This window comes from Pelodiscus sinensis, chromosome 10, assembly GCF_052426305.1.
Source record: "Pelodiscus sinensis isolate ZL-2025 chromosome 10, ASM5242630v1, whole genome shotgun sequence".
Taxonomy (NCBI): Eukaryota; Metazoa; Chordata; order Testudines; family Trionychidae; genus Pelodiscus; species Pelodiscus sinensis.
The window spans coordinates 56934666-56949073 of NC_143061.1; the positions used below are offsets into that span (position 1 = coordinate 56934666).

General features: G+C 61.2%; 1 protein-coding gene across 11 annotated transcripts in view; it reads left to right on the forward strand.

Annotated features, from left to right (window-relative positions):
• Positions 1-14408, forward strand: part of KIF1A (kinesin family member 1A) — a 143325-nt gene that overhangs the window by 64643 nt on the left and 64274 nt on the right. For all 11 annotated transcript variants that reach the window (XM_089780978.1, XM_089780980.1, XM_089780979.1 and 8 more), the window contains exons 17-24: positions 50-129; positions 679-785; positions 3417-3500; positions 3811-3991; positions 4142-4214; positions 4543-4636; positions 8980-9128; positions 9487-9665. In XM_089780978.1, coding sequence (XP_089637104.1) covers positions 50-129; positions 679-785; positions 3417-3500; positions 3811-3991; positions 4142-4214; positions 4543-4636; positions 8980-9128; positions 9487-9665 — 947 coding nt within the window. The remainder of the gene's footprint in view (positions 1-49; positions 130-678; positions 786-3416; positions 3501-3810; positions 3992-4141; positions 4215-4542; positions 4637-8979; positions 9129-9486; positions 9666-14408) is intronic.

The window sequence follows — 14408 nt, forward strand, 5'->3', positions numbered from 1 at the left end:
CTGCCGTGGGTTCTGAGGGCGCCTTTGACCCTTTGCTTTTTCCCTGCAGACGCCTCACCTGGTCAACCTGAACGAGGACCCGCTGATGTCTGAATGCCTGCTCTACTACATTAAGGATGGGATAACCAGGTGAGGCTGTACCTGCCGCAGAAACACGTCGCATCGGGGTGCTTTGTTGCTATGGAACTCAGTCCCAGAGAACTTCAGAGCCCTGATTTAGTGGGGGGTCGTCCGGCTTTGAGCAGGGGGCCGGATGTGGTGGCCTCTTGGGCATGCCCCATAGCTCTGGCTGGCCTTCCCGGAGGAGTGGCTAGAAAGGGAATCCCGTGGGTTGAATGTGCTGCCGGTGAAGGGGAGCCAGATTGCACCGTCCTTGCGGGAGAATGTCCCTCCCTAGGGCTGGGCGTGGAAGCTCTGGCCCCAGGCGACTCGGGTGAACTGAGGGGGCAGCTGCAGATTCTCGTTCCACTCCTGGCAGAGATGCTCTAACCTGCGTATAGCGGCGTGCCAACCGTCCTGGGTTTCCCTGCCCACTCACCAGCGGAGCTGTTGGCCTGGCTCTCAGTGAGGCTCTCCTGGGACAGCCCGTTCCAGTAGCTGGAATGACTCTCCACGGGCTTTGGCCCAAGCCCTGCGGGTGCGAACAGGGAACCCCCCTGAGGTTGTGTCTGCCCGCAGGGTCGGCCGAGAGGATGCTGAGAGGAGGCAGGACATCGTGCTGAGTGGACACTTCATTAAGGAGGAACACTGCATTTTCCGCAGTAACACCAAGGGCAGTGGCGAAGGTACCTTCAAACCGAGCCCCTCCGCCCACACTCTGGGCTCGCGCCCAGTTCGCTTCCACCCCTGCTTGCCTGCAGCCCCTGCTCAGGGCGTGCGGCCAGGGCACGCCAGCGCCCACTCATGTCCAGGGCTAGGGCACTGACGCTTGCCAAGAGGCATGAAGGAGGGCACCTCTTCTCTAGCTGCTTGTGCAGGTGGGGTGCGTGGGAATGCAGGATCGGCAGTGATATCTCCCCTGTCTCCTGGGTCCGGTCATTCAGACCAGTCTCCTCGCTATGCCAGCTTCCCTGGTCAAAATGGGCTTCGCAGCCCTTGCAAGGCAGAGGGCCAGGCAGGGCAGGGCACTGGGGCCTGGCAAAGCCACTCCGCTGGCAGAAGTGCAGAAGAACCTCTCCGGGGGCGATGGGTGGTTGCTAGGAGAGGCCATTGGAAGGCAAGTTAGGAAGCAGAGAAGATGGCTGGGAAAGACACGCCCGAGCAATGGAGGCTGATTCCCTGGCTGACGGCATTCGGCATTGTCTGAGGCCATCCCTCCTGCAGACCCGGCAGCCCAGCAAACTCGCCTGCTTGCAGGAAGCGGGGGCTAAATCTCTGGGATCAGGACTGGCCATAGGGCTGGGCAAACTGGGCTGTGCCCAGGGTGCCTGAGCCAGAGGGCGAGGGCATCTGAGCATGGGTGTTGCTAGGCAAAGAGGGTGGAGGATACTGGACAGGGGGCAGTGTGGGAGGGAAGTGCAGGGTTGAGCTGAAGGGGGCACTGTGCAGAGGGAGTAAAGGGGCACAGAATGGGGGTGCCTGGGCTGGGGAGGGAGTGGGTGATGCTATGCCCGCAGGGCTGGGGGCACCAAAACACAACTTTGCTCAGGACGCCATTTTCCCTAGTGCCGGCCCTGTCTGGGACTGAGTAGTGGAAAGGCTGGAGCCTCAGGCTCTGGTTCTCTTGTCAGAGCCGTGCCTGTGCACAGTCCTTGAGAACGCCTTTTGTCGCTTCGAGAGGAGCATGGTCCAAGCCCTAGAACCAGGCTTGGCTCTCCCTACTGGGAGATCGACGCTGCGGAGGTTCGATTTAGCAGGTCTAGTAAGGTCCAGCTAAATCGACTGCTGATGGCTCCCCGTCAAGCCCAGCCCTCCACAGGATCAGGAGGAATAAGGGAAGTCGATAGGAGAGTTTCTCCCGCAGCGGGGACGCCGCAGGAAGTCAAGCGCAGGCAATTTACATAGCTGGAGTCATGTCTCTTAGGTCAACTTTCTCCCCCAGCATAGACCTGGCTCAGTAGCAGGTGTCCCTGGCCAAGCAGAGCGGGACCTGCCGCTCGGCTCCAGGGCGTTCTGCTGTTTGCCGTCCGGGGTGTCATTTTGGAGACAGGCGACCAGACCCCATTTCCACATTGGGCCCGCTTGCTACTCAGGTCCTCACGCCTTCCCTCTAGATCATTTGCATACTTCAATACCATGGGTTGAAATGAGTCAGGACTCTGCTGTGCCCTGTCAGAGTTGGGGTGCTGGGGTCAGACCGGGACAGCAGGGGCTGTTTCAGGCCAGGAGCTGGGTTGGCTGACTAGGAGTGAGACGCGATTCGCACTGTGCCTTCGTCCACACTGGGCCTGGCCGGGGCGTGGAACCATTGAACCAGCCCTGTGCATGATGGAAACCACGTCAATACTGAGCTGTCAGCCCTCCTCACACCTTCGTTCCAGCACGTGTGTGCGCAGCTCAGGTCGGTTCCAGTTCCCTTGGCCTGTGCCCGTGCAGTGCGGCAGGCCAGGTCTCCTTCCTGCGCCACACCCAGCGCAGTCGCCAGAGGACAGGCGGCAGGCAGACCTGGGAGCTGCTGCGAGGGGAGGGGTTGCTAGCACACGACTGATTCCGCCCAGGGGAGCAGCAGCCTCTGACTGCTGGCAGTGCCTTGTCAAATCACAGCAGGGTTAAGGGCGGAGTTGGCTTTCCTGCCCTCCCCCACTCGCAGGAGAACGCAGTGGATGGGTAACGCCTGGGGTGGCTCAGGCCCTTTGAGCCTGTCCAGGAAGCTACCTGCAGCCTCCCCGCCGAAGAGGCCCCGGAGCACCCCAGGGCTTACCGAGCATCACGGGCTGTCCCGCCTGCCCGGGCTGCATAGCGCTTTGCCCTGTGAGCGCCCCCACACTGTCTGTGGCGTGGGAGGGAGCGGGGCTCTCGGGTTAACGCTCAAGAGCACAGGACAGGTAGCCTGCGGTGCGCAGAGCCAGGCTGGACTTGGGCACCGAAGAGACACATCGCTACAGGCCAGTGACATAACGGGGGAGAGGGTGGCATAGGCCTGCCCTGTTGGAAAGGATGGAGACTGACCAGCCCTTAGGCACCAGGCTGTCGAGACAGGAAGCAGCTCGGGGCTCAGAGCAGCAGCCCCCTGGCTCTCGGAGAAGCAGCCCGATGTTTCACGGATGCCTCTGAAACACGTTATGGTGCGCGCTCGGGCCTGGCTCCGTGTCGGGAGCAGGGTGTCCCCTGGCTCACGATGCCCTCGCTGCCTGTCACAGCCCATGGGCACACACAGTCAGCATTGCCAATGCCATCAGAGACCAGCAGCCCTCAGGCCTCTGCTGCCATTCACATGCCTCCTGGCTCAGTCTCTCTCTCCTGTGCCTTCCCTGCAGTGGTGGTAACACTGGAACCTTGTGACGGGGCCGACACCTACGTCAATGGCAAAAAAGTGATGGAACCCAGTGTCCTGCGATCCGGTAGGTCCTGCTCCCAGGGCCGTGGTGGAGAGGGGCCCAGCGAGGGTCTGACCGACTGCTCTATCCTCTGACTCACTTCGGTCCCCTTACGGAAACCCACCAGGCCGCCCTGTGGGGGTTCCAGTCTAGCGGCATCTGTGCAGTCACGGCAGGGCTTCTCCTGCTCTCGTGCTCTGGTCAGTGGGGCATAAGTTGTGGGGCGCGAGAGGCCTTGGTGGTGGAAATGCTGCTGCGCAAGCCTTGCCATCGAGTTGGGTTCCTGCATATCCCAGAGACCTGCCTGGTTAACTCTGAGCTGCCCTCCCAACAGGAAACCGCATCATCATGGGGAAGAGCCACGTGTTCCGATTCAACCACCCTGAGCAGGCTCGGCAGGAGCGGGAGCGGACCCCCTGTGCGGAGACCCCTGTGGAGCCAGTGGACTGGGCCTTTGCCCAGCGAGAGCTGCTGGAGAAACAAGGCATCGACATGAAGCAGGAGATGGAGCAGAGGTGAGGAGGCCCGGGGGAGGCCGAGCAGATGAGGGGTCATGGAGGGAGGGGAACGTGGAAAGGGGGAGCAGAAGGGAAGGAAATGGGGAGTCTGCCAGTACCTTTGGTTCACTCCAGCTTTGTCATTCTGTCCTTCCTCATTCTTCCCAGGCTTCAGGAGCTGGAGGACCAGTATCGCAAGGAGAGAGAAGAGGCCAACTACCTTCTTGAGCAGCAGAGGCTGGTAGGTGGCGCATTCGCTCTGCGTCTTGCCTGTCTCGTCAGAGCAGCGCTGGTCGCAGATGGGGTGAGCTTCTGTCTACATGACGGATGGCGTGCTGGCATGAGCAGGTGGATCTGCATCTTCTGAAGGCTGGAAATACCAGGTGTCTCCACATGTCCCGGGGCCGTTCCAACGAGTGACCACAGCTGGGGCGTTGGCCGGCTGTCTGCAGGGAGTGGAGCCGTCAGTCAGTTTTATGGCTGGCGAGAGACCTGCTGCAGGAAGGGGTGCTCCAAGTCAAAAGACAGTTGTTTGCAGGTTGTTTCCTTATCTTCCCCCTTCCTCTCAGGACTATGAGAGTAAACTGGAGGCTTTACAGAAGCAGATGGACTCCAGGTATTATCCTGAGGCCAATGAAGAAGAGGAGGAGCCCGAAGATGAAGGTAAGAGATGAGTGAAAGCAGAGAGTGACTGAAATAAATTGTGAGAGAGAGAATGAGCCAGTTGTGCTGGCCAATGACACTTCCTGGGCATAGGGCTCTGGTCGGGCACGAGTCTGGAAGACGATCCCTGTGTATCGTGAGGAGACTTTCTGCTCTCCGATAACTGCAGGTGTGTGAAGCTACAGTGTGATTACATCCAAGCCTCAGCACTTACCTCCCATTGGTACTGTAAAGGGACAGTCAGGTGGATATAAATTACACGGCTCCATTTTAAGACTGCCAAAGGGCCTTAGTGTCAATAAGAATAAGGCCCTTACAGTTTAACGCAATCAGTGCTGGTATTCTAATTGGCTCTTGCTCCCCACCCCTAGCAATGTTTGGGAGTCTTTGGCTTATGGGTGGCAAGAAGAGCAAACCATATTTCCTCAAGTGCTTCTGTGCCAGAGCAGATCTCACACAATTGTCATGATGGAGTTTGCAGTGATACTAAAGGTCGGGGAGTGATAACTAATGAAGATCTATCAATGCCGGTACCACAGGTCACCGATTCAGAGACATTGGGATTGTTCAGTAAATGGCTCCAGCCAGTATGTGCTTTCAGACAGCGGAGTGTAACTATGCATCTAGGGCCGTGGTCACCTGCCTGTCGATCGCGATTGACTGGTCGATCCTGGAGGCTTGACCAGTTGATCACGAGGCTTTGGCCCCCCCTCGTTACCCCCCACCCCCAAGATACAGGCCGCACTGATGCTACCTCCAGGGACCATGGAGGTAGTGCGGGCTTCCTGCAGGGTCAGGGGGCAGTTCTACAGCTGCGTGCCAGATCCCAGAAGTGCGCAGGCTGCTCTCCCCACTGCCCCAACAGCCAGCGCGGTACCTAAAATGCCGATCCATCGCGCGCTGGGGACTTTGTTCCCCTGCTGCCTTCCTGCTTACAGGGGAGTGGGTGAGGGTCCAGGATTGCACCGGCTCCAGCTACTCAGGCGGCGTGCGCTGCTGTAGGGAACAGAGAAGCAAGGCGCGTGCTGTCCCAGCGGTTGGGGCTGGTGTGGTCTGGGACTCCCCCTCCCCCAGCACAGGAAGGCATCAGGCATGTGCCGGACCAGCATTTCAGGTACTGCGTCACTGTTTGGGGGACGGGGGAGCAGCCCGCACACTTCCTGGGCCTTGGCGTGCAGCTGCAGGATCCCCAGGTATCAGTCCCTGTCCCCGCCCCTTCACCCAGACCTCTACAAGTACCCTGCCCCAGCACCCACTGGCACCCTGTCCCCTGCCCCAGCACCCATTGGCACCCTGCCCCAGCACCCTGTCCCAGAACCCACAAGCACCCTGTCCTCTCTCCAAGCACCCATTGGCACCCTTCTCCAGAACCCTGTCCCAGCACCCACAAGTACAGTTGGGGCCACATGAGTGAGGTTTGAGGGGTTTGGAGGGGTTGTGTTTTTGTATCTCACTTGTGTGGCCCCGACTGACTTTTCTGTGGGCCAGTGACCCCTGACTCAAAACAGGTTCCCTGCCCCTCTCAGAAATAAAGACAATGTAGAAACCTTTTGAGTCTGACATAATATTTTATTTAAAAATGAACCCTGGCCAACAAGCCCTCGATTGGGGCCAAGCCCCCATCGGTCCACAGCATCATAACACTCCTGTATCCCCCACCCCGACTCCAAATCTGAGCCTATCATACTGTGACAGACTGGGCCGAGTCTGGGCGCAGCTGAGGGTGTCCGCTCAGGGCGAATTGCTCAACTTCGGGGCTCCTTACAGTCCCCAGACTGGTGACCTCTCCAGACAGGCCACAAACCAGTCCCACAGAGCGCTTCAGATGCCTGCCTGAAGCCTCACGAGCAAAACCCCTCCGACACCCCAGAAATATCCGTGCCCCAGTGTGACGGACCAGGCCGTGTCTGGGCACAGCTGAGGGCGTCCGCTCAGGGCGAATTGCTCAACTTCGGGGCTCCTTACAGCCCCCGGACTGGTGACCTCTCCAAACAGGCCACAAACCAGTCCCACAGAGCGCTTCAGCTGCCTGCCTGAAGCCTCACGAGCAAAACCCCTCCGACACCCCAGCAATATCCGTGCCCCAGATGGCCCCAGGCCTCATACACAGGTGGGGGGTCCTAGCACCCAATCCCACCTACCCCGAACAAGTTCTGTCCGGTTCCAAGAAACCAGCCACAGATCCCTGGTCAATTTACCCTCTGGACCTTACCCACAAATCACGCTGGGCCAATCCTTTAGAATCTAAAACTAAAGGTTTATTATCACAAGAAAGAAAAGCCTGAGAGTAAGGTTGTTAAAGAATAGTACATTACATGCATCGAATCTCCCAGTCCTCGGTGCAGGCTCTAGCAGAGATGTTACAGCTGCTGGTTTAAAAGTTCTTGTTGCACATCCTACGATCAGGATGGGTTCACAGGTCTTCCGGGCTCTTCAATCCCTGCAGTGCTGCCTCTGGGATGAAGTGCTGAGCTGAAGACAAAAAATGGAGTCCACCACATGGCCTCTTTATACCTCCTTCCTGGTCTCTTCTTGGCTGCAGCAGGTCACCTGGCCAGCGGCCTATCCCTGTGTTCCCTGCTGGCAGCCCTCAGTCTTTAGGTGTGTCCTTGGCCCATTCAGTGCCATTGTCCCACAGGGCCTCGCTAGTTAGCATATCCATAGGCCGGGCTCTGCCCAATGCTCAACCACATGCAGAGAAATATTCAGTATCCACACAGATTACAGACTCCTAACTACACACACACACATTATACAATCACATGACCAGTGTACACAGGATTAGCAGACAGTGAGCTTCTATTCAACACCCCACATGGCCCCTTTTATACCATTTTTGGGGCCAACACCCCCCCATGGGTGCAGCCGTGATCTGGCTGCTTCCCTCCAATTCGGTAACGTGACACATACACTGGAACCCCCTGTCCTGAGCCTCTCACATCCCTATACTCCTGCACCCCCACATCCCCAGTCTTCTGCACCGTCCACACACTGCAAATCAGTGTCTGAGCCCCTCACACACCCAACCCAAACTCCTGCACCCTCACATCCACAAGCCTGCGGCTTGCTCAGCACCCCAGTCCTTCACCTGAGCCCAGGACTCCCCAGCCGGGAGCCCCCATCCTGAGCCAGCGTCCCCTTCTCCACATCCTCCTGTATCCAAATTCCCTCCCAGAGCTTGTACCTCTCACCCCTTCCCACCCCCAAATCCCTCATTCCCACCCCAGAGCCTGCACCTCCTGTCTCAACCCAGTGAGGGTCCAGCCAGACTGCAGGAGTTTTCCTGGCAAACATGCTCTTTTGACAGCCCCTGTTTGCCGCGTTCCACAAGGAGCGAGGGGCTTCCGAAAGAAGGGGGTTTCCCGACATTTGGCCCAGCCTAGACAGGCTGAATGTCGGAAAATTTCTTCTTTCTTTTCTTCACTGCCGAAAAAAAGTGGCCGTGTAGCCGTACTGTGAGAGAGTATAAGGGCCGGGGATCGCAAGTGATGGCGAGAAGGGGAACAGAGAGGGCGGGCCTCCAGGAAGGGGCGGGGTCTTGGGGGAAGGGTGGGGCGGTAGATCTGGGCTTGTCCTGACATTTAAAAAGTGATCTTGGGTGTAAAAAGGTTGGAGACCCCTGCTCTAGGGAGACAGCATGCAGGCCGGGCTGCAGGGAGGGGGGCTGTCCCGGTGAGCAGTGACTCGGAAACAGACTGGGGGGCTGTGCTGGACAATCAGCCGACTCTGCTCCCCGTGTGGTGCCCTGGCCAGAAGGGTGCTTGTGGCCTCAGGATGTGTAAGCAGGGGATTGGTAGGTCGGTTAGTGGAGCCCTTTGGCCTCTGTCCTTGGCAGAGGGGCGCCACCGCTGGAACACGGGCCCCAGGATGTGGAAATTGGAGAGGGGTCAGAGCAGGGCCACAAGGCTGAGGAAAGGGTTGGAACCTGCCTTGTAGCGATAGACGCAAGGAGCCACGTCTGTCTAGCAGAACAGAGAGAGGGTGAAGGGGTGACCTGGGCACAGTCTAAGTCACTACCCGGGGCGCTGGGCTCTTCAGCTTTTGTTAGCAGCAGCAAGGCAAACCCAGGCCAATGGCTGGAACTCAAAGCTGGATAAGGGCCGTTTTACCAGAGAGAGGAATTAACCTTGGGACAGCCTGCCGAGGGTTGCGGTGGATCCAGCCAAGGCTGGGTGTCTGTCTAGAAGCTCTGCTCCGGAGTTCTTTGGGAGCCGGTCTCTGGGGGGGTGAGCACCGTGGTCCCCACTAGCCTGGGAATGGCAGACCTGGCCCTGCCTGTACGGCTGAGGGCGGGCCGATGGGGCGCTGGGCAGAGGAGTGACCGTGTCTCTTTGTCTGAGCAGTGCAGTGGACTGAACGGGAGTTTGATCTAGCGCTCTGGGCCTTCAGGAAGTGGAAGTGGTACCAGTTCACGTCACTGCGGGACCTGCTCTGGGGCAATGCCATTTTCTTAAAGGAGGCCAATGCCATTAGCGTGGAGCTGAAGAAGAAGGTCAGCAGCTTCTGGTGCCCTCGGGCTGTTTCTTTCCATTGTTTGTGCCTCCGCTCCTCCCTGGGTGCTGACTGCCGGGCTACGCCCATGCGTCTCCCAGGGTTGCCAAGCCACGAGGTGTTTCAGACACAGCAGCCTCTTGCCTGTGGCACCACGCTGGCGAAGGGGTGAACGAGGTCAGGGGCTGGGGCTCTCAGAGACCAGAGAGCCTGATTCCAGCTTCCCCCAGAAGCAGTGGCTGAGGCTGACTTGGTGCCAGCACATGCAGCTCCATGGCAGTCCCAGCCACCCCTCCCCAGCACAGAGGCACGGGATGGGGATCGCCATCCACACACTGACTGTCCCTGTCCATTCCCAGGTCCAGTTCCAGTTCGTCCTCCTGACAGACACTCTGTACTCCCCTCTGCCCCCCGACCTGCTGCCCCCCGATGCTGCCAAGGACCGAGAGAAACGGCCCTTCCCACGAACCATTGTGGCCGTGGAGGTGCAAGACCAGAAGAACGGAGCAACACATTACTGGACTCTGGAGAAACTCAGGTAGAGGGGCAGCGCTCAGAACACCCTGCGCAGCTCAGGGCAGGAATGGAGACGGGGCCTCCCTGTCCCATAGGCCTAGCCCCTGCCTCGGTTGCAGGGTGCAAGCACACACCCAGTGAGAGTTGATCCCTGGTGTGCTATGCCCACTTCCCGGGCAACTGGCCAGGTGTGAGTGTGAGCACCAGTGTATGGCAAAGGAACGTAAACCCATCTTCCATTAGGAATCTACATGCCTGCACCTTCCGCATATGGTCCCCATGCTTCCATTGCTCTTCTGGTACAGCTCTCCGCCTCCACACCATGCATGGCTGAAGAGGTTTCCCCTCCCAGGGTGTCTCTGCACCATAGGGGCAATTCAATTCCCATAGTTCAGGTTGTTTCTGTGTTGACTGCCCCACAACTACAGTGGGGCGGGAGTGGGGTGTGTGGCGGTGATGCATTGGACACCCCACGAGTACAGTGGTGCGGGGGTGGGGTGTGCGGCGGTGATGCATTGGACACCCCACGAGTACGGTGGTGCGGGGGTGGGGTGTGCGGCGGTGCTGCATTGGACGCCCCACGAGTACGGTGGTGCGGGGGTGGGGTGTGTGGCGGTGATGCATTGGACACCCCACGTGTACAGTGGTGCGGGGGTGGGGTGTGTGGAGGTGATGCATTGGACGCCCCACGAGTACAGTGGTGGGGGGGTGGGGTGTGCGGCGGTGATGCATTGGACGCCCCACGTGTACAGTGGTGCGGGGGTGGGGTGTGTGGCGGTGCTGCATTGGACGCCCCACGAGTACAGTGGTGCGGGGGTGGGGTGTGCGGCGGTGCTGCATTGGACGCCCCACGAGTACGGTGGTGCGGGGGTGGGGTGTGTGGCGGTGATGCATTGGACACCCCACGAGTACGGTGGTGCGGGGGTGGGGTGTGTGGAGGTGATGCATTGGACGCCCCACGTGTACAGTGGTGCGGGGGTGGGGTGTGTGGCGGTGCTGCATTGGACGCCCCACGAGTACAGTGGTGCGGGGGTGGGGTGTGCGGCGGTGATGCATTGGACGCCCCACGAGTACAGTGGTGCGGGGGTGGGGTGTGTGGCGGTGATGCATTGGACGCCCCACGAGTACAGTGGTGGGGGGGTGGGGTGTGTGGCGGTGATGCATTGGACGCCCCACGAGTACAGTGGTGCGGGGGTGGGGTGTGCGGCGGTGCTGCATTGGACGCCCCACGAGTACGGTGGTGCGGGGGTGGGGTGTGCGGCGGTGATGCATTGGACACCCCACGAGTACAGTGGTGGGGGGGTGGGGTGTGTGGCGGTGATGCATTGGACGCCCCACGAGTACAGTGGTGCGGGGGTGGGGTGTGTGGCGGTGCTGCATTGGACACCCCACGAGTACAGTGGTGCGGGGGTGGGGTGTGCGGCGGTGATGCATTGGACACCCCACGAGTACAGTGGAGTGGGGGTGGGGTGTGTGGCGGTGATGCATTGGACGCCCCACGAGTACAGTGGTGGGGGGGTGGGGTGTGTGGCGGTGATGCATTGGACACCCCACGAGTACGGTGGTGCGGGGGTGGGGTGTGTGGCGGTGATGCATTGGACGCCCCACGAGTACAGTGGTGCGGGGGTGGGGTGTGTGGCGGTGATGCATTGGACGCCCCACGAGTACAGTGGTGCGGGGGTGGGGTGTGTGGCGGTGCTGCATTGGACGCCCCACGAGTACAGTGGTGGGGGGTGGGGTGTGCGGCGGTGATGCATTGGACACCCCACGAGTACAGTGGTGGGGGGTGGGGTGTGCGGCGGTGATGCATTGGACGCCCCACGAGTACAGTGGTGCGGGGGTGAGGTGTGTGGCGGTGATGCATTGGACGCCCCACGAGTACAGTGGTGGGGGGGTGGGGTGTGTGGCGGTGATGCATTGGACGCCCCACGAGTACGGTGGTGCGGGGGTGGGGTGTGTGGCGGTGATGCATTGGACGCCCCACGAGTACGGTGGTGCGGGGGTGGGGTGTGTGGCAGTGATGCATTGGACACCCCACGAGTACAGTGGTGCGGGGGTGGGGTGTGCGGCGGTGATGCATTGGACACCCCACGAGTACGGTGGTGCGGGGGTGGGGTGTGCGGCGGTGCTGCATTGGACGCCCCACGAGTACGGTGGTGCGGGGGTGGGGTGTGTGGCGGTGATGCATTGGACGCCCCACGAGTACAGTGGTGCGGGGGTGGGGTGTGTGGCGGTGATGCATTGGACGCCCCACGAGTACAGTGGTGGGGGGGTGGGGTGTGTGGCGGTGATGCATTGGACGCCCCACGAGTACAGTGGTGGGGGGGTGGGGTGTGTGGCGGTGATGCATTGGACGCCCCACGAGTACAGTGGTGCGGGGGTGGGGTGTGTGGCGGTGCTGCATTGGACGCCCCACGAGTACAGTGGTGCGGGGGTGGGGTGTGTGGCGGTGATGCATTGGACGCCCCACGAGTACGGCGGTGCGGGGGTGGGGTGTGTGGCGGTGATGCATTGGACGCCCCACGAGTACAGTGGTGCGGGGGTGGGGTGTGTGGCGGTGATGCATTGGACGCCCCACGAGTACAGTGGTGCGGGGGTGGGGTGTGCGGCGGTGATGCATTGGACACCCCACGAGTACAGTGGTGGGGGGGTGAGGTGTGTGGCGGTGATGCATTGGACGCCCCACGAGTACAGTGGTGGGAGGGTGGGGTGTGTGGAGGTGATGCATTGGACGCCCCACGAGTACGGTGGTGCGGGGGTGGGGTGTGTGGCGGTGATGCATTGGACGCCCCACGAGTACAGCGGTGCGGGGGTGGGGTGTGTGGCGGTGCTGCATTGGACGCCCCACGAGTACAGTGGTGGGGGGGTGGGGTGTGTGGCGGTGATGCATTGGACGCCCCACGAGTACAGTGGTGGGGGGGTGGGGTGTGTGGAGGTGATGCATTGGACGCCCCACGAGTACGGTGGTGCGGGGGTGGGGTGTGTGGCGGTGATGCATTGGACGCCCCACGAGTACAGTGGTGCGGGGGTGGGGTGTGTGGCGGTGCTGCATTGGACACCCCACGAGTACAGTGGTGGGTGGGTGGGTGGGGTGTGCGGCGGTGATGCATTGGACACCCCACGAGTACAGTGGTGGGGGGGTGGGGTGTGCGGCGGTGATGCATTGGACACCCCACGAGTACAGTGGTGGGTGGGTGGGTGGGGTGTGCGGCGGTGATGCATTGGACACCCCACGAGTACAGTGGTGGGGGGGTGGGGTGTGCGGCGGTGATGCATTGGACACCCCACGAGTACAGTGGTGGGTGGGTGGGTGGGGTGTGCGGCGGTGATGCATTGGACACCCCACGAGTACAGTGGTGGGGGGGTGGGGTGTGCGGCGGTGATGCATTGGACACCCCACGAGTACAGTGGTGGGGGGGTGGGGTGTGTGGCGGTGATGCATTGGACGCCCCACGAGTACAGTGGTGGGGGGGTGGGGTGTGTGGCGGTGATGCATTGGACGCCCCACGAGTACGGTGGTGCGGGGGTGGGGTGTGTGGCGGTGATGCATTGGACGCCCCACGAGTACGGTGGTGCGGGGGTGGGGTGTGTGGCGGTGCTGCATTGGACGCCCCACGAGTACAGTGGTGCGGGGGTGGGGTGTGTGGCGGTGCTGCATTGGACGCCCCACGAGTACAGTGGTGCGGGGGTGGGGTGTGCGGCGGTGATGCATTGGACACCCCACGAGTACGGTGGTGCGGGGGTGGGGTGTGCGGCGGTGCTGCATTGGACGCCCCACGAGTACGGTGGTGCGGGGGTGGGGTGTGTGGCGGTGATGCATTGGACGCCCCACGAGTACAGTGGTGGGAGGGTGGGGTGTGTGGAGGTGATGCATTGGACGCCCCACGAGTACGGTGGTGCGGGGGTGGGGTGTGTGGCGGTGATGCATTGGACGCCCCACGAGTACAGCGGTGCGGGGGTGGGGTGTGTGGCGGTGCTGCATTGGACGCCCCACGAGTACAGTGGTGGGGGGGTGGGGTGTGTGGCGGTGATGCATTGGACGCCCCACGAGTACAGTGGTGGGGGGGTGGGGTGTGTGGAGGTGATGCATTGGACGCCCCACGAGTACGGTGGTGCGGGGGTGGGGTGTGTGGCGGTGATGCATTGGACGCCCCACGAGTACAGTGGTGCGGGGGTGGGGTGTGTGGCGGTGCTGCATTGGACGCCCCACGAGTACAGTGGTGGGTGGGTGGGGTGTGCGGCGGTGATGCATTGGACACCCCACGAGTACAGTGGTGGGGGGGTGGGGTGTGCGGCGGTGATGCATTGGACACCCCACGAGTACAGTGGTGGGGGGGTGGGGTGTGTGGCGGTGATGCATTGGACGCCCCACGAGTACAGTGGTGGGGGGGTGGGGTGTGTGGCGGTGATGCATTGGACGCCCCACGAGTACAGTGGTGCGGGGGTGAGGTGTGTGGAGGTGATGCATTGGACACCCCACGAGTACAGTGGTGCGGGGGTGGGGTGTGCGGCGGTGATGCATTGGACGCCCCACGAGTACAGTGGTGCGGGGGTGGGGTGTGTGGCGGTGATGCATTGGACGCCCCACGAGTACAGTGGTGGGGGGGTGGGGTGTGTGGCGGTGCTGCATTGGACGCCCCACGAGTACAGTGGTGGGGGGGTGGGGTGTGTGGCGGTGCTGCATTGGACCCCCACGAGTACAGTGGTGGGGGGGTGGGGTGTGTGGCGGTGATGCATTGGACGCCCCACGAGTACAGTGGTGGGG